Source organism: Rattus norvegicus, chromosome 8 (assembly GCF_021556685.1).
Source record: "Rattus norvegicus strain SHRSP/BbbUtx chromosome 8, alternate assembly SHRSP_T2T, whole genome shotgun sequence".
Classification (NCBI taxonomy): domain Eukaryota; kingdom Metazoa; phylum Chordata; class Mammalia; order Rodentia; family Muridae; genus Rattus; species Rattus norvegicus.
Genome location: NC_141541.1, coordinates 28,104,598 through 28,127,221, shown reverse-complemented (window position 1 = coordinate 28,127,221; position 22,624 = coordinate 28,104,598). Strand labels below are relative to the sequence as shown.

The 22,624-nt window shown below is 42.9% G+C and overlaps 1 protein-coding gene and 1 long non-coding RNA gene across 4 annotated transcripts in view; one reads left to right on the top strand and one right to left on the bottom strand.

Moving 5' to 3' along the window:
- Bmper (BMP-binding endothelial regulator) overlaps positions 1-22,624 on the bottom strand; it is a 248,005-nt gene that overhangs the window by 100,942 nt on the left and 124,439 nt on the right. The window contains 4 exon segments of one of the 2 annotated variants that reach the window (NM_001135799.1): positions 1,816-1,920; positions 3,928-4,068; positions 5,912-6,021; positions 14,372-14,471. In NM_001135799.1, the coding sequence (NP_001129271.1) occupies positions 1,816-1,920; positions 3,928-4,068; positions 5,912-6,021; positions 14,372-14,471 (456 nt within the window). 2 annotated transcript variants of the gene reach the window in all.
- Positions 13,975-20,790, top strand: LOC134480002 (uncharacterized). 2 transcript variants are annotated; one of them, XR_015627078.1, is made up of 5 exons: positions 13,975-14,027; positions 14,840-14,923; positions 15,032-15,131; positions 16,618-16,720; positions 20,579-20,790. It is a non-coding gene; the product is annotated as an uncharacterized LOC134480002 (long non-coding RNA). The 2 variants fall into 2 exon arrangements; XR_015627077.1 differs by having other exon boundaries at positions 13,982-14,044.

Sequence of the window (22,624 nt, the reverse complement as noted above, 5' to 3'; positions counted from 1 at the left end):
ATCTGGAAGAAGGGTCAATTCAGCACCTACCTCAGTGGAGCTGTCTCAGGAGAGTGAGGTTAATTCTGTGACCAGAGAAATGGTCTCAATATAAACTAATGGTATCAAAGAGTGTACTGAGGGTCTCACCCCTAGAGCTTTGGGAGTTCCCTAGGAAGGCAAATAGTGACTACAACCATAGACCCCTTCTGAAAAGGGGGAAGGGATGTACCTGGAAAGGTGACAGCGGGGTGGGGGGTGGGAGGAGGCAGAGTTTTTCTAATTTTAGTATCTTTTTAAAATTTCCCTAATCCATGTAGGGAAGGAGAAATAAACTGAGAAAGTGCTGTCTTTTCTTTTTAAAGGATTTCACGGTAGAGCTAAACTATCTTCCAAAGACCTCGTGCTGGCCTCTGAGAAGGGGAAGTGTGAGGAGTTGGAAGGATGCCTAGAAACAGAAAGGTGGTCTTGGCGGCCCCAGCCAAGTCAGGGCACTGAGAAGCAAGGGCAGAGGGGGCGGGGCTGGGGGCGGGGCAGAGGCCTTCCTGGGAGGGATGGACTTGCGTCGCCTGAGTGTAGCATACACAGTAAGATGGCTAGGGAGAAGTAGGCGACATAAAGAGCTGTGACCTTGCAGCAGAAACCCCCGATCCTGCTACAAGCGGCAGAGCTGAAGTGAATCTACAAACCCCTCAGTGGCCTGCCGAGGCGAGTTACTCGAGCCACCAGGTTGGCACCGCTTCCCAGTTTTGTCTTGTAGAATAAGGAAGCCCATTATTACTAACATGTGCCGGGAGAGTTCATTAGCAGTGAGGGTTCCCCCGAGGACTGGCAGAAATGATGTGATTTCATTTTTCCCAATGAATATTTATAAGCAGCCCATGTTCAAGTCTGTGTATTGTACCTACTTTTTTTTTCCCCTTATGGGAAGTTTTCAGTTTTATGTCTGAGGCTTTTAAAGCAAGACTAATTAGGGGATTTTTCCCCCTTCCCCCCCCCCAATTCAGTTGTGCAATGGCAACAGCTGTTGTTTTTTTGTGCCTCATTTGGCGCTCAAGTAAAAACAGCAACTTTTTGTTTATAATAATAGCAGATGTGGATAAAATTAAAAGCTTTCTATAACGGAGAATAGAGGACATGCTCTGAATATATAGATATGCTTTCTTCGTTCACGGGAAGGCACTAAATAGGTTTGACATTCTCTCAAAAAAAAAAATGTACAAAGCCTTGAAAGGTTTCAAGTTGCCGAGGTGAATTCAATGGAGCCCATACTTCAGAAGACAATGGTGGCTTTATTCGAGTCTGGGCTGTGGGTTTTTTAAAAGAGGTATTTCCATAAGGATGCTGTTTCCATGTGGGGCTACAGTTGGAGGCCAGGGCTAGAGAGGAATTTTCTACAGAGGAGTTGGGGCTTCTGTGAGGCCAGGAAGTCCTCCTTGGGAAGTTACTATTAAACAACCACATATTACCCTGACTGTGAGAGGAAAGCTGAGATTTGAGAGAAAGAAAGAAGGAGAAGCAAAATGTGGCTACGTTGTTAAATTGAAAACCCAACGGTAGAAAGCACGGTGTAGACAAGAAAGTTGGAGACACGTTTGCAAAAGTTTGAGAGATGTCAATAAAGAGCGGGAAGAGAGCAGCAAAACAGGTCTTTAGTCACACAAGGCTGGACTCCAAGCAGGGATGGTGAGAAAGAATCAGGAAGCTGAACAAGGGGCTTCAGCTACTGGGGTGTATATGCAAGCTTTGGGAATTCCTGGTTGTCTTTTCAGAAAATGGCATATGCCGTGCATTTCCCAAGGTAACAGAGAAAAATAAAGCCAAATCCCTACGTACCTGTGGGCAGCTGCTAACAGGGACACACTGCTTCTTTCGACACTCCGTCTTCCCCTTCACGCAAGCGCAGATGCTGCAGTTGACCGAGGACCACATCTCTCCATCCTGCAGGACACAGCACAGAATTCCGCGATAAGTAGAACTGAGCAAGTGGATTACGGTGTCCCCTCCTTGAGGAGAGCATGCCTAAGCTACCTAAGTCGGGCGGCTTCACTTATGTGACTCTGAGGAATCTCTATGTAGTCCACTTGACACAGTGGGTCGGGAAGATTTCACTTTGAAAGGCGGGAGAATCTTGGTCCAAAATATGAAGCATTCTTCTGGGTCTAGGCAAGTCATGTGACACCTTGCCCCTCATGTGCTCACACGTTTTCACTTTCACCCCAGAAAACAAGGAAGTATGAATTTTCATACATGATGCAGGAGCAAATCCTAACTTTCCTCTGATTAAGGGAATTGAAAGATTTGCTATGTGGGGCATCGCAGTTAAATTGAGATGCTCAGACATGGTGACATTAGACAGCTGTGCCATGCCCCAGAGCCACCCGGGATATGAAGGGAATGGAAGTTATTTAAATAATTCTCAGCGTCCAGGTGGACACCTTGTGAGCACCCATGAACACACAAAGCTCAGACAGACCAGTCCTAGAGACATGACGTGTACTTGCACATTGCCTGGCTAACGCTCTCCTCCCAAAATGTAGTATGGCACTTTGGGACATAGACTAATTCTTGATTGGATAGAAAGATACTCAATGAATGCACTGGGCTCCTCAGATTTACAGTGTGCAGTCGGTGATCAGCCAGAACGAATCAGGCAGGAACATACCTGTACTAAAGTGTGAAATGTCAGACAACAGTCAGATATAACCACAAGATGGAGGGCACTTCCGAGGCCCACAGACCCAAGATCTCTAGTGCATCCTGTCCTTTCTCAGTTTTTAAAGATATCTTAAAGACTGCCAACCCCCTAATCCCTTTCAGGTGAGAGAGAACTAACCAAATTTGTCTGTAAAGGGCATTGAACTTATAACTGTTCTATAAGCAAACATTCCCAGGGCCCCCAATCTCTGAAAAGTACTTTAACCTCAGTTACTAAAAGACCATCTTTCTAGAAAGTGGCTTGAAAGTGTTTTGTCCAAAGCATTAGTATGAGAGAAGTTTGTTTTATCTTGGTGCTCTGAGCCCAAATGGTGACTTTGAATAAAGAGTAGTTTATATGAGTGTCTCTGAAAGCTTGCTGTCTTGCCCTCTCCTTATGGACATAATACATCTTCCTCTTTCTTGCAGGGTCCATAAGAATTCAGACCTCTCTCCAATCATGTCAGTGGGTAGGAACCCTGAGGGAGCTTCCACATCTGACATGACATTAAGATTCTAGGTGCTCACGGTATCATCAAGCAGTTTTTTGGTACAAAGTCTCCCTCATCTTTAAGGAAACCGTAGCAGATACGAGAAGGGAGATAGTCTGAACAAAGCCAACACTGGCTTCCTGAAGCCAAATGGTTACTACATAGTTTTCCACTTAATATCACTGTAAAACAATGAGGCACACATGTCAGGCCCTGTTGGAAGGTCAGTAAGCAGCCCTTTGAGTACCTTGGAGCTCGACCTTCAAACTTATACTGGTCATTTACATGGTAAACATCCTCATGAGAACACCTTCTAGTTGAGCCTTTTTTAAAAGAGAAAGTTGTGAAATGCTGCTGAAAGCACCAAGTTTTAGATCCATCAGGATCTCGCCATAGCCATGATCTTGACAAAGTAGACTTAGCATTCCCAAGTAAATGGTATGCTCTCAGTCGATTGGGCACCATAACTATACCAGCCATTTGGCATGCTCAGCAGCGCCTTAGGCACTGGCTGATCACATGTAGAAAGACCAATAACACTGACATGTGGAATGGTCCATGTCCTTGATTTTATAAATATAAATATATATACACATATATATGCATTTGCAAATTAATATATCAAATATGCATGTGTGTTTTTAAATGTATAAATTATATAAAATTCTAATCTGCATTATGTCCAGAGCTTTTGAACAGTCATTGTAATATGATGGCTCCCACAAGCTCATGACACTGTAATAGCTTATCTCATACGTACCCTGAAAATCTTGCTACCGAACTTGCATACTTTGACATCTTCAGGGGGCACCCGGAGGAGACACTCTTCACAACAGGCATCCTCATCAGTATTACAGACACCCGGGTGGGAACATTTTTTCTTACAAACCATTGTAGAGTCCTAGAGACACCAAGGCAAGGCAGACTAAAAATTAAAAATGATTTTCTCCTCTCCTATACAACCTTCCCAGCCCTCTATTAATAATCCATGATGGCTCTAAGTCATGCTCTCCTACCACCATGCTTTAATGTCGTATGAAAACACTTTCCATCCCCTTCAATACATGCTTCCTGACTAATAGCTATAACAGATAAGGATGTGGCACACTCCCAGACTTGCTTCTACTGGCCTCTAACTTCATGCTCAAGACCCCAGCATTCTTTCTCCGTGGGACAAGGAATTCCAGATCAGTATTGGCCAACAGATTCCCTTCTTCCTGCCTTTCTTTCATTTTTTACATAATAGAGCTTGTTTGGTTTTCCCAACCTGCTGTAGAAATCAAGAAGAACCTTGAGTGAGTCTGTTACATCGGGATGCTCTAAACAAATAGGAAGGGGGTGTTGATATAACAAATCCCATCTGTGGTAGTTTAAATAAAAATGCCCCCTCTAGACTCATATATTTGCATGTTTAGTCCTGAGTACATGAACTGTTTGAGAAAAATTAAAGTATTAGGGGGCATGGTGTTGTTGGAGGAAGTGTGTCACTGGGGTTAAGTTTTGAAATTTAAAAAATTCATCCAGGGGGTTGGGGATTTAGCTCAGTGGTAGAGCACTTGCCTAGCAAGCGCAAGGCCCTGGGTTCAGTCCCCAGCTCTGAAAAAAAGAATAAAAAAAAAATTCATCCAGACTTAGCCTCTCTCTCCTCTCTCTCTCTCTCTCTCTCTCTCTCTCTCTCTCTCTCTCTCTCTCTCTCTCTCTCTTTCTCTCTCTCTCCCTCCTTCGCTCCCTCCCTTCCTCCTTCCCTACCCTTCCCTCCTCCTCTCTCTGTCCTTCCATCCTTCCCTCCCTCTTAGATATAAAGCTCTCAGCTACTGCTCCAATTCCATGCCTGCCTGCCTTCCTCCATGATGATAGTGAACTAACATTCTGAAACTAAGGAAGCATGACACTAAATGCCTTTATAAGCGTCGCCTTGTTTGTGGTGTCTCTTCACAGGAATAGAGCAGTAATTAAGACATACCTGACTCATCATGTATTGACTTTCCCGAAAATGTCTATGAACTCACGTTATGATAAGCCCCTGACAAGTTCAGGAAAAGCATTCATTCCAGTTCCCCTGGAAGACTGAGACACAGTGCCTGATTATGTCTCAAAGCCCTAGATTTCCTGAAAACCCCAAATGGTGTAAATGATAGCATAATTAGCTCTCATTTGTGGGCAAAAGGGCAATCCCTCATGCAGGAGAACCATGAAGGTGACATGTTTCAACAAAGGCTTCGTTTCAGCTTTCAAGAGAAAACTGGCCTGTGAGATGTCAGTGTGAATGTGATGTCATGGGCATGGAGACCAGGTTCACAAGGTGTTGCTCTGTGTCTTTATAGAAAGCAGCATGTACAGCAGGAGTTGTATGTTTAACATGGGATCATGCAAACCATGGAATACAGGCATCACCTCATAAGAGTTTCCATGGGCTTTGAAATTGATCAGGTTTATCTCTGTAGTGAACTATAAAACCATGCCTTTTTCTTCCCTTGCATACAACTGAAGTTATTTTCACTGCCAGGTGTGCTACAGAATTCACCTCAGATAGGTAGATTCCCTAGAACACGACTATCTGTATTTGATTGTAGCCATCCTTAGGATGGCTTCTGGATCTTCTTCATAACCTTGAGTATGAGTATACTCTTCAGATGCCACTGACAATGGTTCCTCCTGAGGAGCAAAATGCTATCACATTTGCCTACAGTTGTACTGTAATCTAAGCCCATTGGACAGCACCACAGCCCCAAGAACCCCCTTACCTTGCAAGTGCATACTGTGCAGTTATCATAGACAAATGAGGCTCCATTGTCATAAACATCACTGCGAAACAGGCAGCTCCCAAAAGGAAGGTCAAATACTTTCCTCTGGCCTATAGAAACACAAGAGTAAGCAAAATGTAAGCAAGACAGAAGCCAGACATATCCCATTTTTACCACCTTGTCATTGATAATTACATCACATTATATTACAATCACACAAGACCAGGTAAATGTGATGTACAAAAATAGAGCCTTTGGTCAGGTATACCAGGAGGTCCCTAAAAATTATCAACGTGAAAAGCCATAGTATCAAAGTTTAATTCCACAATAAACTTTGCAGATTAGTGAACCATTACTATCTGCTTACCCCAATGAGCCTCACATGAAGTTAGGCTCATTTCAGCACAACATGGTGAATTCTAGACATTTGAGTCTAACTCTGCTGTATCTTAACGAGTAATATCCTCTCCCAATGTGGCATCAGTTAGAAAAATTAAGATATCCTAAGGGTTATCATGAAGTGGCATCTCTTATGGTCTGAATAATCACGTTCCCACAAAACTCAGACACTGAAACCTAACCACCAAACAATAACATTAGCAGGCGAGAGTATTGGGAGGTGATTAGCCCATAGGGCAGAATTCCCACTAAAATGTCTTTACGTAACAGACCCCAGAAACACTGCAACACCCCTGATTTGAAGAACACAAAAAGGAACATAAATGAGCTATGAAGAAAAATCTCAAAGAATCTGTAGGAACCTTGTTCTTGGACTTCCCAGGCTCTAGAAATGCATTTCTGCTGTTTAAAAGCTACCTGGTCAATGTTTTATTCTGATGGTCTAAATAGGTTTACACATGAGATCTGGAAAGAAATGACACAAAGGCATAAAAGGAAACTTATTTCAAGGTACATAAAAGGTAACTCCAATTCCATGTGCCATATCCTGCTTTGGTGAGGACTGGACTGATGGATGAGGAGCCAACACACTCCCATCCCAGAAAAAGGATATGATCTGATTTATTCCTCTCACCACTGGAGTTTCTACTCACAAGACAACATGCAACCATCTCTGAAATGTTACTTTAATTAAAGACTAAGTTAAAAACCAATAATTCATGTTCACTGAGCAATTTATGGCCACATTCCTCTTTCTTTTATGGAAGATTAATATTCGGCATTAGTAGGACTGATGGAATCTTTATCAGTAGGCTCAGAATGTCCACAGGCATATTAAATGCTGCTCTTACAATTACAGTTGTTGGAAAGAGAACTAATGGGAGGTAAGAAAAACTTGTTTTCTTCTATGAAAGGTCAAGGATTCAGAGCAGAACCAGAGCTAAATCAACTGGGTCTCATCATGAGTAAAACACTGGCCAGACATCAGAAGACAACAGTGAGGTCTGCTTTGGATCTCGTAGATAGACTCCTTCATGACCTTGGGTGTGATCATTCTGGGCTCTCTGACTTCACCCATTACATGGCATCAACAACCACTGGCCCCTGTCATGATCTCTATCTGTAATGGTCATGATAAAGGATGCAACCAAAAAATAGCCCATGATTAGACAAAATTACCCATAATCATTATGCTTTCTTGGCTTCTATCTGTATGTGTGGTGGGCATGTGTGTGTGTGTGTGTGTATGAGCGTATCTGCATACTGCACGTGTGTAGATGCAGGTGTGTGTGCTGTGTGGGGTGTGTGTGTGTGTGTGTGTGTGTGTGTGTGTGTGTGTGTGTACATTTATGTGTGTGCATGTGTATGTACATGCATGTTTGGATGCCATGGCCTGACATCAGGTGTCTTTCTTGATTTATCTCCATTTTATGGCATGTTCTCTCACTTGTATCCAGAACTCAATGATTGGACTAGTGTAGAAAGCCACTTCTAGTGGTCCCCTGTCTCTACTGCCACAAGATGGGATTGTAAACTACCCACATGTGAGTCTATTTACCACCTGGGCTCTGAATATTTAAATGATTGTCCTCGGGGCTGGGGATTTAGATCAGTGGTAGAGCGCTTACCTAGGAAGCGCAAGGCCCTGGGTTTGGTCCCCAGCTCCGAAAAAAAGAACAAAAAAAAAAATGATTGTTCTCATACTTGCATGGCAAGTACTGCTACCCACTGAAATATCTCCATAACCCATCACCATTATTAATATCCTAATTAATACACATAATTCTCATGTTCCCAAACACATCTTGAGATGTTTTAATTTACAGAAACATATAAATCAATCCCCTCCCCGAGTATTCTGCTAAGAATCCCTCTGATGTTACTCTAGAGCAGCAGAAAACCATTAGTTGGGTCAGGGGGTAGTAGTACTGTCTTTGTGCCAGCACTCAGGAGTCAGAACTCCGAGTTCTTATCTATGGAGTGAGTTTTCAGGAAAGCCAGAGATACACAGAAAAACCCTGTCTTAAGAAAAATAAAAGGGTCTCTTGCTCTTACTCTTACTCTTCTCTTCTCTGCTCCTGTGCCTTCTTTGTCCCTCCCTGTCCCTTGTCTCCCCATCCCCTCCCTTCTCTCCACGTGCTCATGGCCAGCCTTTGTTCCTCCCCTCTTCTACTCTTCTTCTCTCATTAAACCTCTTCTCATGGAAAAAAAAGAAAAAGGAAAGGAAGGAAGGGAGGAAAAGATAGAAGGAAGGAAGAAAGGGAATGGGGCAGGGAGAGGAGGGAGGAGGGAGGGAGGGAGGGAGGGAGGGAGGGAGGGAGGGAGGGAGGGAGGGAGGAAGAAAGGAAGGAAGGGATAGAAAACCATTAGTTGAATCACATGGATTGACCCATGCCATTATAATTACATCTGCCAAGACATGTCTTAGTTTTAGAACACTATAGTGTAAGAAATATCTCTAACCAGTTTTAAAAATATTTAGTATAGCAACGATGTTAGTGATTTTTCACAAATTGAACATTATTCTATCAGTCCATCAGAGATACACATCTACCCTTGAGAAGCAAAGTAAAACTCTGCTTCTCTGGAGTAGTTTGATAATTATGACTTGGTTGACTTTGCCCATACTTTATATGTACCACAAGTATTTTACAACTGAACACAAACATGGCCAATGTCAGTCAGTTACAATCAGTCAATAAAAATAAATAAATAAATAAATAAATAAAGCCCTTTAGATTTCAATATGCTGTTTGTATTTTTATTCAATTCTGCGAAATTTTATCCTTCCCTTTTGATTTTTTCTTCTACCCAATTTCAGTTACTTAGCTTTCATAAATTTGTATACTTCTATCATTTTTATTGCTGTTGATATTCAGCAAATGCCATCACTTGTGGGGAGAGGCATCCCAAAGAATGGGAAGAAATCTTTTCCATCTATGTATTTGACAAAGGATTAGTATCTACAATATACAAATAACTCAAAAAATAACACCAAGAACCAGACCACTCAATTAAAAAATGGGGCATAGAACCAGACAGAAAATTCTCAAGTAATGATGCACAAATGGTTAAGAAATATGTTTTAAAATGTTCAACATCTTTAGCCATTAGAGAAATGCCAATTAAACACTGCTTTTATATTTCACCCTACCCCAGCCAGAACAACAAATATCAAATGAACAGACAACAGCAGAAACAAAGGCATAACTAAACAGGGACAAATACTGGCTTGGCTGTAAGGAAGGGGGAACAGTTACTCACTGCTGGTGAGAATACAAATTGCTGTGGTTATTAGTACAAATGAGTTTGGAAGTTCCTCAAAAAGCTGAAAACAGATCTATCATAGGGTCAACTCAAGTGTATTCCAAAAGGAATTCATATCCTGATATAACAATGTCTGCTCATTCATGCTCAATACTGCTCTGTTCACAATGGCCATACAATGGAGACAGACTATCCATTCATTCATTCATCAGCTAATAGTTGGATAAAGAGAATGTGGCATATTTACACAAGGGAATATTATCCAGCTGTTAACAGAAATGAAGACTTCAAGCAAATGGATGAAGCTGGAAATTATCATTCTCAATGAGATGACACAAACCCAGAAAGCCAAAGGTCTCCTGTCTTCTCTCATGGGCACACGCTAGCTTTGAGTCTTCAGATACTTATATTTCATGTGGAATGGACATAGAGTTCCAAAAATTACTAAGAGGCCATAGTGTGGGACTTTCAAGTGGAAAGAGACAGAACACATCGGTACAAACTTACACTGATGTGCTCAAAGTATTAAAAGGAAATAATGGAATGGGAAAGGTTAACTCGGGGTAGTGGGGGGGAGGGCAGTAAATATGGGGAGGAATTAATAGCACAAAAGTCTTTTGAAAAAGTAATATGGTAATCTAACTCTGTACACTCACACACAACACACAAATACAAACACATACATAGACAAGAGATTGGGGGGGGGGTTGCCCTATGACCAAAAAATAATGCCTCCATTGTATACTAAAGCCTAACATAATACAAAGACCCCTGCCAAGAACGAGTTGCTTATTGTGGAGTCGTTGACAGCTGATGTCCTAAGCCTACAGCCCACAGCCAAGCAGTGCAGGCCATTTATTACCCCGGGCTGTTGGTTACCCTCTAGAACTTGAAGACTATTGTTGACGACACCATAGCCTTGAGTCATGAAACATGACAAAGCAAGCTAGTGCTGACGTCGTTCCTACTTGTTGGCTTTGCGCTGGAAGGTGTTACCCACATTACCAGAGGAGGAAGCTCCTCATCACTCTTACCCAGCTGTGAAGAGGGCCAGCTACGTTAATGACTGGCCTGGCAAGCCTGCCCCACTGGAGCTATATTGTTATGACATTGTGGAAGTAACCAAGCAGTTCCTGACTCAATTTCTGTCATACTCTACAACATGAACCTCATAACTGGCACCGTTGTCGAGCCGAAAACCCATGGCTACACAGGTTATAGGCCATGGAAGAGAGTCTACCATTATTATTTTGCTAAAAGCTGGTAAGTCGGCTTCTGACGATTAATCATTGTGCCCGTATCAAGGCGTCTGTAACCCTAACCCTCGTCAGCTAACCTTAACTGCAGTAGGAAGTGATCAGCAGAGACTCACACGTAGCCAAGGCCCAGAAACTTGGAGACCGTTGACTGCTCCTCTGTGAGTGAGATATGCTATATACTATAGTGCTTCCTCCCAAGGCTCAGGGCTTGTTTCAGAAGATAAGAGTGTGAAAAACAGGGGGTGAGTGACTCTAGGGAAAGAGTGTCTTGTGGGAAGTCAGGAAGCTGCCCATGAGTTCACATCAGGTGTGACAGCATACACAAGACCTGCACAAGCGCACATCACACCCAATCTCAGCGTGGAGGTGGGAGCTGGGTGAGAAATCCCACCCCATCCAGAACTTATTGTAATTTGTTAGCTGTTGGGAGGAGAGTTGGTTTGTAACCCCACAACCAAAAATATTTTGGGTTTTATTTTGTGTTTTTGTTATTTTGTTTTGCTTTGCTTTGTTTAGGGCATGAAGGTGAGTGTCTAGGGAAGGTGAACGTTAATCTGGAAAGAGTTGTGGAAGGTGGGTGAATATGAATAAAACACACTGCACAACATTCTTAAATATACAAAATTTAAAAATAAATACAAAGCTTTATGAAGAGCTGGGCATGGCGATACACACGAATAGTCCGAGTACTTGAGAAGAAGGGACAGGAAGGACACAAGTTCAATACCAGCCTGGGCTACATGGCAAGACTCTGTCTCAAAAATAAATAAAATTATAATGCTTCTGTGTAGAATCTTGTTTATAAATCAATTCAAATACGTCTTATTCACGCTTGGAGTCTACATTGGAGTCTACCTTGCCTCACCAGACGTCCTTCCATCTCTTAGACTTCCTGGTTCTTTTCGATCATTGCACGGGCTTCTGCCTGTACTATTATTACTCAATACTGCTGCAGCAATGGCTAGATTGCTGAGTGGGCAGAGAATATATGGTGGAAGGATCTATGAATTGATTGATCTACTGATTGATCCTGAACAGGCACTGCGAGTGATTTCGTGAATTAGATGTGATCATTGCCTTAAATTACTCCTCACAAAATGTAAATTACACCTAGAATTATGGATATAAATCTTAGCAAAGTGCCTGCCTCTTATCGAAACTCCCAGCAGATGGCAGCTGATAACTATTAGACTCGTTAGTGGTGATGTCATTTCAGCATTATCCTGGGCTAAGCCATATGGAGAGGTGTCTTGGAAACTGACTGCTCTGTGTATCCTGACTTTGATGAGATGCTCCATTGAAAATGAGCAAAGGGAGGAAGGAAATTGTGCAATTCAAGTGGCAGAGGTATTCCATATGCAGGCGTCCTGGTCAAGAGAAAAACCTAAGATCAAGTCAGTATCCAATCATCCAGAAGAAGAATCACATTCGGTTCTCAGCAACCAGAAAGTTTCCTGGTGTTTGCTTTTATCTGTTTTGTTGCTTTTGTTGTTGTGAGGATATGTTTCTTCTCACCAGGAAAGAACACAAAATCTCCCTTTAATCCCATACTCATCATGGCCCAACATGAAACATGCTAGGGAGTGGTTCAGAGGCTGGCTGGCCAGCTTGATTTAAGCCATTTCTCCATCACTCCACTCTGGTTTAGTACAAAGAAGAAAAAGGTCACACTTGGCAGAATTAGGATCTTTACTTTTCTGAAAACTTACTGTGCTTTTTGTAGTCTACTTTAAAAACACAAGTGAACGGTAAACGTGTCCCAAGTACAACAGCCATTGCTTGTGTGAGAAACGTCTAACTAGTCTCAGGATACCAACAGCATTTGCTTCAAAGCTTTAATCGTGTTATTATCTGCAAGGCCATGTGCAATCACCTCTTCCTCTGTGATGAACTCCCGTTTCCATGGCACGGGTTCCACCATGCCCTCAGCTTGGCAGTATCTACCTCACTGGTTTCAATTCGGGGCAGCACATGCGGACAGGCAAACATTGAAGCACAAGGACATGAAAATGTCTTTAACCCAGTGCATTTAACAAGACTCTCCTGTTCTTCTAATTATTCCATATTCACTTAGAAGTATGAGTTAGTGCATGAAATAGAAAGTCTGGCATTGTGGAAGGGGAAGCCCTTGGCCCTGCCAAGGCTGGACCCCCAGTAAACAAGATTCTTGGGAGGAGGGCGGTAATGGGGGGAGGATGGGGAGGGGAACAGCCACATAGAAGGGGATAGGGGGATGTTGGCCTGGAAACTGGGAAAGGGAATAACATTTGAAATGTAAATAAGAAATACCCAATTTAATAAAGATGGAGAAAAAAATTGCAATGAGAAAAAAGAAAGAAAGAGAGAGAGATAGAGAAAAAAAGAAAGAAAGAAAGAAAGAAAGAAAGAAAGAAAGAAAGAAAGAAAGAAAGAAAGGAAGGAAGAAAGAAAGTCTAGCATTGTTAGATGAAATCGCAGTAGGATGCCTGAGAAGAGGAGAAAACAGTGTAACACTAATGCCGTTATTTGGCAGTTTGGTTATAGAAAGAAGCTAAACTGGAGTTGTGATAATCTATGAAGGGAGAAAATAAGTCAAGAAAAGCAAATTGTGCATGAAAGGGGAGAGAGAGGAGAGGAGTTGAACAGTCGAGGGCTGAAGCCAAATCAATGATACAATCAGTGAAAATCTCCCAAAGACAAAACAATCAAGGCCTTCTGTGAACTAGGAAGCTTAGGATTGCTTTCTAAGACATCCATTCCACACCTCTGCAAAACAATCCCACTTGCCGGCTGCAAACCTTCAGCGAAATGTGCTTCACAAGCCTTGATTCAATTGTATCATAGTACATAAAGATTGCTGGAGACAGAGAGAGGTGAAAACCATCACAAAATAATTCAGCGGTCCAGAGAGACAATCAGCAAGATTCAAGCCGGAGGTGATCTGCTTCCCTAAGCATCTCTTTGGATTAGAGAAATAACTTCTTCTAAGGGGATTAAAACTAATAACTGTGCCTGTATGGCACGTGAGAGTTCTGGTTTCAGTAGCTATGTTTCTTAGCTTCTTGAGAAGACGCGATGATAAAAACCATATAAGCCACGTGCAGTCTGTGGTCAAAACTCAATGTGATAACAGATATTCTCCCATCATGCATCATTCCAAGCAACTGCTGGCCATTCCAAGCTTCTCACTTCCTGGGATCCTACTCTTCCAGGTACTTTTGACTCCCAGGTAATTCTAGCCTACAATCCTCCATACACTTACTTCAAAATGCCTTTACACCATGCTCTAACAGTCATGTGTCCAGCTAGATTCCTTCTTTAGCACCATTGTCAACCCACCGGACACTAGCAGGTTGTAACTGCACCCATGCTCCCGAAACGATGGAAGCCAACGGTGGGAGAGCAGCTTCTAAGCAGACCTCACGTTAGAGCCGAGACTTAGTCACACGGTTAGAAGAAGTTGTCACTACCAGGCCCCGACTCCACACACACGTACACTTGGCAGAAGCTTAGAGAAGAAATTACATTGTTCTTCAACCTGAAAACTGTCACTCACCCAAACATTTAGGGCAGCACTGTCCTGAGGGTGTGTGACTAAGGTGCTGGGGACAAGAGAGAATGGGACAGACTTCTCTCACGCACTGTGTCCTGCCTCCCTAAGAAAAGAGAGAGAGAAAAAAGCATATTTAGAAAAGTCAGTGCACACAAGTGATACAACTAGGGTGTCTAGAACAGACACAAGGCCGTTCTTTAGTCTTTGGTCCCTGTACTGACTGTTCAGCGTGAGTGTGAGCCTGGGACTCCCCCACTCCCACCCCACCCCCGGCCAAGCATTTCTTTCCTGCTTCCTGTAGGCCTTACAGATCACAACTATGAAAAGACAACCCTTGACTAATGGTTGCAGGCAGCATCCTTTCCGAAAACCCACACACTTTTCTTCATCATTTCCATTCTCAAGCCTTGCTTTGGCATACACTTATGCTAACCGACAATCTCTGTTTTTTGTTTTGTTTTGTTTTTCTAGGATATGAAACCTCAGTTTAAGTAAAGAAACGTAAAACAAAGACAACAACAAAAACAGGCCACCAGTTGCAAGTGGCTCCAAGATGTGGGGACTGTTCTGATGATCACTACCTGTTGTCACCCATCCCCTGACTAAGCAAAGGGGTCCTAATTGCTGAGATTTTTAAATCTCTTTGATCCCATCTTTCTACAGACATCTTCCTACAATAAGCGTTCACCCTCGGCCTCAGATTTCGGATGTTGGAGGATGGCCCAAAGAGAGTTTGACCAGAGGAGGGAGCCCAGCTGCTAAGGTGGATTCTCTGGAAGACAGTGTGCAGGGGGACCATTTCACTGTTTGGTGAACAGTCACTGGTTTAACTAGTGGTTATAAGGTTGTAATTGTGATACTGGAAGAACTGTAGAGCCTCTGAGGCCTGTATTGGAAGCTTTGAAGGCTTTGGATATTTTGTGTATTCCATCCTTCAAACACGAAGAATCCTTTCCTTATCCCCGACACTCTGTCTCATCCTCTTGACCCTCCCCATTTCTCTGCCTATCACTCTCTATGTTTCTTCTGGAAGGCAGAGATAAAGACTCCTCCCGTCACTCTGGATCACGGTGTGTCAGTGAGTTACAGCTGAATGTTCAGAAAGCTGAATGTTCAAAATGATTCCCAGTTAGTTCACATCTGCAAACCCCAGAGCTCACATTAAGACTGTCCTAATGCAACACAAATCCCTTAATGAACTTTATGAAGAAAGTCTTATTTTTGAGAAGTAAATTTGGTAAATAGATCAACAGGTAACAAGTCCTTGCTTGGCCTCTAAGACAGATCCGACAGGGGTAGTGAAGAAATGATGAAAAGATAGATAGATGAATAGCCTGACACAGAAGGGCTGGAACCAGGTTGTCTAGATTCTAGAAAAACTATGTGTTTGTGGTATACAGTTGAGTAGGGAAGTGGGATTACTGTATACAGCTGAACAGGAAGGTAGGGTTCGTATACATAAACAAGGAGGCATGTCTGTGGAGTATAGCTGGATCAAGCAGACAGCCTCAACTAGTCTCAGTAGGAGCAGTCTCTGTAGAGGAGCCATCTTCAGACCATAAATATTCCAGGGCAGAAAACCATAATAGACACTTTCTGCATACACTATCAATACCCTAACACAAACCAGAAGGGGAGACTCTGCTATTTCCTAATAAGCTTCAACCCCATCCCACCCCCACGAGTTGGGGGTAGGGGTAGCACTTTGCCATTCCTCAATGGCTCTGAGGCTCTGGCGTCCGTCCTTGGCATAGCCATGCTCTGGATATTCTCCCAGGACTTCACTTACCCAGAGTGTCCTTGCTCCCTAAGACTGGGTTCTCTTAGTTTTAAGCTAGAAAACAAACTAATGTACTTAGAGCTTTCTACCGCCTCATATCTCAAGAGGCCTTGGTAAAAGAGAAACTTAGGCTTCAAAGGGTCCTGGTCCTTTGATGGAAAGACCAAGTTGCCAGCATTTCCTCTTACCCACCTAGATGTGTCTGCATGAGTAGAAGATGCTTTTTGCTTTGCCTCTCCCCACCCTACGCTACCCTGTCCTTTGTTTCTGTGTTTCCTGGTTGTTCAAGTCATTTTTATTATTACTGTTTGTTTGCTTGTTTGGGTGGAGAAAACTAATAAGAGAAGTCATGTTAAATCTTAAAAGATTTGTTATTTTTAAGCCTCTCTAATGTTGGATTGTTCCCTAAACCAATACAAAACATTCAAAAATACCGCAAAATACACTCCCGCTTTTATATTATTTCCAGACCAAGATCGTTAAAAATCTCCCAAGAACTGTAGTTTGCTCTGAGAGCTCTCCCTCAACTCTGCATAAACCTGAACTTAGAGATCTATCATCAGACCTCAGAGGTGAGTAACACGAGTCTGAGCAAGCCCCTGACATGGACCCAGCTTATGCATGAGACACAGAGGTTACCTCCGGAGGGAGGGTAGGACGGTGCTGACCCTTGCTTTTGATTTCTAAGAAATTCATCTGTGAGCCGTCTCTAAAACTTTAACTCTCTGGCCGCACAAGGCTGTCTGTGTGCTGGCCTCCCTTAGGTGTGCAAAGAGCACAGTCTTTTCATTGATAGCCTCTGTTCTTGTTGGATCAGCATCTATTTTTAAAGTATATTTTAAAATTAAAAGTTTTAAACTATTGCATAATCGCTAAAAGTCAACGTGTCCAACACTTTGCACTGCTGGCAGAAGATTATGTGTGCACCGGTAACTTCCCTTGCTGTAAGGTCAAAGAGCAAGTTTTGCATAGCTAATACAACCGTACTTTGTGTTTCCCTAGAGTCTGTTAAAGTAACTTGAACTCCAGTCTGGGTTTGCGGGCTTAGTCAAGTTTTATTTTGTTTGGGTTGCAGTCCTATGGCACAGCCCAAGTCCCCAGGCTAACTCCAGTTAGCTCTTCCAAAGAAAGTGGCTGCCCTTGCTAGGAACACACTTGCAGCTCACAACCTGCTTCTACACTGTCAGCTCAGAGGAGATCCTGGTAGAACTACAACCTGTGGCTAAACAATGAACTAACTGGTTTAAAATAGCAGAAGTAAACATGTCATAAATGAGCATATGCTCTGGTAACTGGTTACCTCAGGCTCTGTCAGATCTTCATGACTTCGGTTTCCCCCTCGCCCCTCTACACCTAATCCTCCCCTCACCCCTGACACACTTTCTCTCTTCTCCACATACACTCCTCTGATCCCTGTGAGAAAAAAAAAAGGAAACCTCCCCAGGATATCAACTGACCACAGCAGAACAAGATACAACTAGGCACAGCCCTCATATCTGGACTTGGTGAGACAACCCAGTAGGGGGGAAGGGATCCTAAGAGCAGGCAAAAGTGTCAGAGACACACATTCCCTACTCCTACTGTTAAGGTGTCTTAAAGAACACCAAGCTAACAATAACATGTTCATTGAGGGCCTAGCTCATACCCATGCGGGCTCCATGATTACTGCTTCAGTGTCTGTGAGCCCCTAAGGGCCCTATTAAGTTGGTTCTATGGGGTTCATTCTCCTGGTGTCCTCAGCCCCTCTATTTCCTATTTCCTACAACTCTTCCTCCTCTTCTGCTGGATTTCCTAACCCCAAGGGGAAGGAACTAATGGAGAACTCTAATTTGGGCGTTCTCGTTTTCTCTCTCTCTCTCTCTCTCTCTCTCTCTCTCTCTCTCTCTCTCATTCTCTTTTCCTAATGTTTGGCTCAATTTGGTTTCCTTGACTTTGACTCTCTCCCACTCACTCACTCTAGATAAATCCATACATAAAGGACTCCTCTTCAGGAACTATCCACCATTCCATTATTTTATCCACCCTTGTTGAAGGCTACCTACCATGTATATGCTCAGGGTATAGCTCTAAAGATGATAAAAGGCTCCGTATCTCTATGAAACCTTCATTACCAGTTAGCACACTCTCTTCCTTGCTAAGGCCAGGGATGGCTCACCACTTCATAGAGTACCAAGCTCAACCTCTTCAAATCAAAAGGCAATATAGAAGCCACACACCAAACCCTGCTTCCTTTGACTTACAACAAATATTTCCAGACCCCTGGTAGAAGGGCATGGTCATGTGGCTAATTTTTAATCAATGAAAATAATACAAAACATCCAGAGGCCTGGTTAACAAAAATTCCTCGTATAATCCCCCATCTTTCACTTCTGTCTACTGGGTGGCTGGCCCATGGGTTAGAGCTCGCAAAGAGTCTGAGAACCTTAGGAAAATAAACCCCAGAAACTAGCACTAAATTAATAAGAGCAGTAAATAAACTTTACTGCATTCTTGGGAATACTGAGATGTAACAGAACTTTACTCCAGCCCTTTGCAGTCTACCTTGCAAAGGTACTTTAAAGTCTTTTACCAGTTTCTTCACTCACGTCCTTCAATGTGTCTTAAGTCCTTGCTATCCACAAGCACACACAAGCCTCTCATCTTCCTGATGCATGCGTGTTTCCCTCCAATCACTTTTACTGAGCGTGCATATTAGCTACTAACTAAATGCCTGTGGATTCTGATATAGCCACGACCAATATTCAGCCTCGAGAGCTGCTGACACAATTCCTTCCAAGCTATTAAAAGTCTGGGGTTGTAATCTAGTCAAGACGGACAGGATTCTCTCTGCATTCTGATTCTAACCCTTCACCTTTCCTTGACAACAGCAAGTTCATTCTTTGCAGATGGCCATTTGGGATAACTCTGTAACCAAGTAGTTCTCTGACAGCAGTGCTTTTAAACTTACCTCAGATCTATTCTCTATGCTTTTTATACTTGGCTTAGCTGACTGAGTCAAGAACACAATTGCTTTGCATCGAGGTTTATACTGCACTAACACTATTGCTGCATAACAAAAATCCATCTTCCTGAATCGAGTGGTGAATGCAAGATGATCAAACCATAGCCATGTGCACGTGGGATGCTTTTGTGACACCGAAGGATGCATAGAGAAATGGGAGGGGGGGTGTCTGGAACCTATCCTGTAGCATGTGACTGGCATGGCATTGCTCTCCTGATTAGGATGCAGAGCCTGGCTGCCTGACTAGAAGCCGGAAAGACAGTTTGTAAAAATCTTTCCAGTGTGTGGTAGATTATAGATTCATTTGTGAGTAGTAACAATGAATCAGCCACACCCTACCAGTTTCTGGAGATTTTTCTCTATCCCCAGTTTTCTGAAAGGAATAGGGTTAATACTGAGATGGTGGGAAGAGGGAAGAGAGCACATGAACGTCACGAAAGAAATGATCTTCCGTGACAAATGCTCATGCGTGATCCCCAATTCTTACATCATCACAGCCAGCGACTCAAAGCCAACTGGTGGGCAAAGCAACTGGCCTGAGTTAGGAACTGGATCAAAATACTGCACAGAGAGAAATGGATTTTCCTAGCCATGCTTCCCGTTGTTCTAGAACCTAATTGCAGAAAACATTCAAAGCGTGACACATCCCAACGTAAAGGCCTTGATGTTTGGTCTGCTGTATTCATTTCCCATAAGAGGAATGGCAACAACAAATGGGCTGGTCAAAGAAGGTACAAAAAGCAGTGTAGACTATTGGGTTTCCAGGCTAAGGGGCCATAGAGTATAGGAAAGAGACCCCCCACACACACACACACACAATAGGCCTTGGTGACAAGTCAGGGTAGTGCAAGGCTCCATGACCAGTACTATTATCACATTAACAAAGCCATGTCAGTAAGCTGCCATTACCCTACAGTAGAAACAGAGCAATTAAACTTAATGAACTTGGGGAAACTTGCCCCCAACAAACTGTGAGACAAAGACGAAATGTGAGTTCCACTCTAACATACAAATTAAGTTATTTCCACCGGATTCTAAAAGCTGCAACCCAATTTCTCAGCTGGGGATTACATAGTCCAATGAACTAATAAATGGTCAGGGCTTCTTCTGCCTTGAGCCATTTCTTATATATCCCTGGTCATATCTTTGTGTCTGTTAGAAACTACAGAAATGTTTAACCTACATTTTGTTACTTGGATAAAAATCCAAATCATGTACACACTTTATTTAATTCCAGGGTTTTTTCCACTATTTTTCTGGCCCTCCCCCACTTTGCTCTTTTATATCTGAACCAGGATGTGACTAGTGTACAGATATGGAATTTGAGGGTTCCAACTTCTTCTTCCTGGAGGAGACTGATAGTGTTCACCATCTATCTCCGTGCCTACTGTATTGATGCCTATATCTTCCTCTTCCTTTTTTATCAAAGCCTTTGTTTTGGATCTACTCATGAGGATGCACCATCTCCTATCTGAAGACCTTTAATGGCTTACCCTTGCAACATGGCCTTCTTATCTAGGATGTGGGTGAGAACCACCCTTGCCACTCCTGGGAAAAGAAAACTGAAGGGTTCACTTTCAAAATGCTACTGTGATGCCCAGACACTTATACTTTATTAAAGCTACAATTATGTCCCAGACACTAAGAGTGCTGTCTTCCTCCTAACCCCCAAGTCATTCTAGGTTTCCTGTACTCTTGACGGTTCTGTCTTGCGCTGATTTCAGCCTGGGCATTCTGGTAGGGCACTTGGCAAAGGGACAGGCTACTCTACTTGTCTCCATCCTGCACTAAATACTTCACCCAATAGTGCTGTCTCGGTGACTAGAGGTAACTCCCTCCCATACCGGCATCTAAAGCAAGATCACCAACACTTCATGCAAGTAAAACTAATGATCTTGGAAGATACAGCTCATTCCTCTGGTGAACTTTCCAGTGTAGTAGCCAAGCAGTTCTCAGATGAAACATGCCAGTCAGCGTACTCACTGTCCCCAGAAAAAGCACACACACAATCATAGGACACTTAATAAGACTGACATAACCCAAGGAATGTATCACTGGGCATCATTGAGTAATCCTGTTATCGTGCAACCCCAATAGAGTGACTTTGAGTTAAGGTGGCTTGCTACATGACTGATAAACTCTCAAGGACAACTATCATCAAGCCCCCACTATTGAATGAAACCCCCTTACATGGTATGAGAATACATGCACACTGCAGCAGGATATGTGTGCGTGGTTGCCACTGTAGTATAGCTTTGTGTATTTGCCAGACTTACTCAGTGGATAACAGTATCTCAAAATTTGACCTATTGACACTGGAGGTGAGGTAACTCCTTGCTATGGGGATGTCCTCTATTATAGCTGGCACTCTGCAGTGCCCCTGCCTGTGACAACCAATAGTGCCTCCAGGCATCACCGGGCACTTCCTAGGGGCTTGAAATCACTCCTGGATGAGAACACCCGAGCTAGATCAGTATATCCTCACAAACAGGGTCATGGATTCCTCACAAGAATTGAAGCTGCAGCATGAGGCACTGGTTCGTGCATAATATGTCACTAACACGCACTTACATGTGTGAGCATATGTCATAGCCTCTAACATTTGCTTAGGATGTGTGTTCTAGAGGGCAAAGCTTTCTGGCAGGTAGAGTAGTATGCTCTGAGAGAAGAACCAGGCCCGTTACTTCCACACTTGGGAAGGAAGATGTCAGAGGACATGAGAGGTGTGGGGATGAGCATGATGAGGACTTTGTAGAGCCGTGTCTCACTAAGGAATCTGTGCTGAGGTCTGTAGCTTTCTTCCTACCTTTTCTTCAGGCTTGGAATCTTTTGCCTTTGTGTCACACCTACATGGGAGTTTTCATTGACAAATGATAAAATAAAATCCAACTTTGATTTTACACAGATAGTCAAGGGTATGTCAGTGAAACTTCACCAACATACCTATTTGTTACCTAAAATCCTTCAGCAATAACAACTCCCAAGGGAAGCCTGCTAGACTGACGCTCACCAAAGCTGCTTCTGTGTTCACTGAGATTCAAAAAGTCACATGCTAATACTCTGCATATAGAACCAACCTGAGTTAAAACCTATATTTCACATGCGTGCTTCTAAGTATTATACAAATACTATTTATAATATTGTTTTAGCTTCCTATTGCTTCTCTAACAAATCACCACACAGACCCAGTGACTTAAAATGCACCTATGTGTTAGCTTACAACTTTGAAGGTGAGAGGCCAGGAATCAGGTTCACACAGCTAACGTGAAGGATGTATTAGTTTTTAAGGCTCTGGGGGAGAAAGTTTCCTTTGTCTTTTGCAGCTCCTGGAGCTGGCACCATTTCCTTGGCTCATAGCCCTTTCAACCATACTCAAAACCATTACTGTATTATCTTTAAATTTGTCAGGGCTGGCCCTCTCTCCATCATTCCATTCCAACTCTGACCCTACGTTCCTTCATTACGGACCTTTATA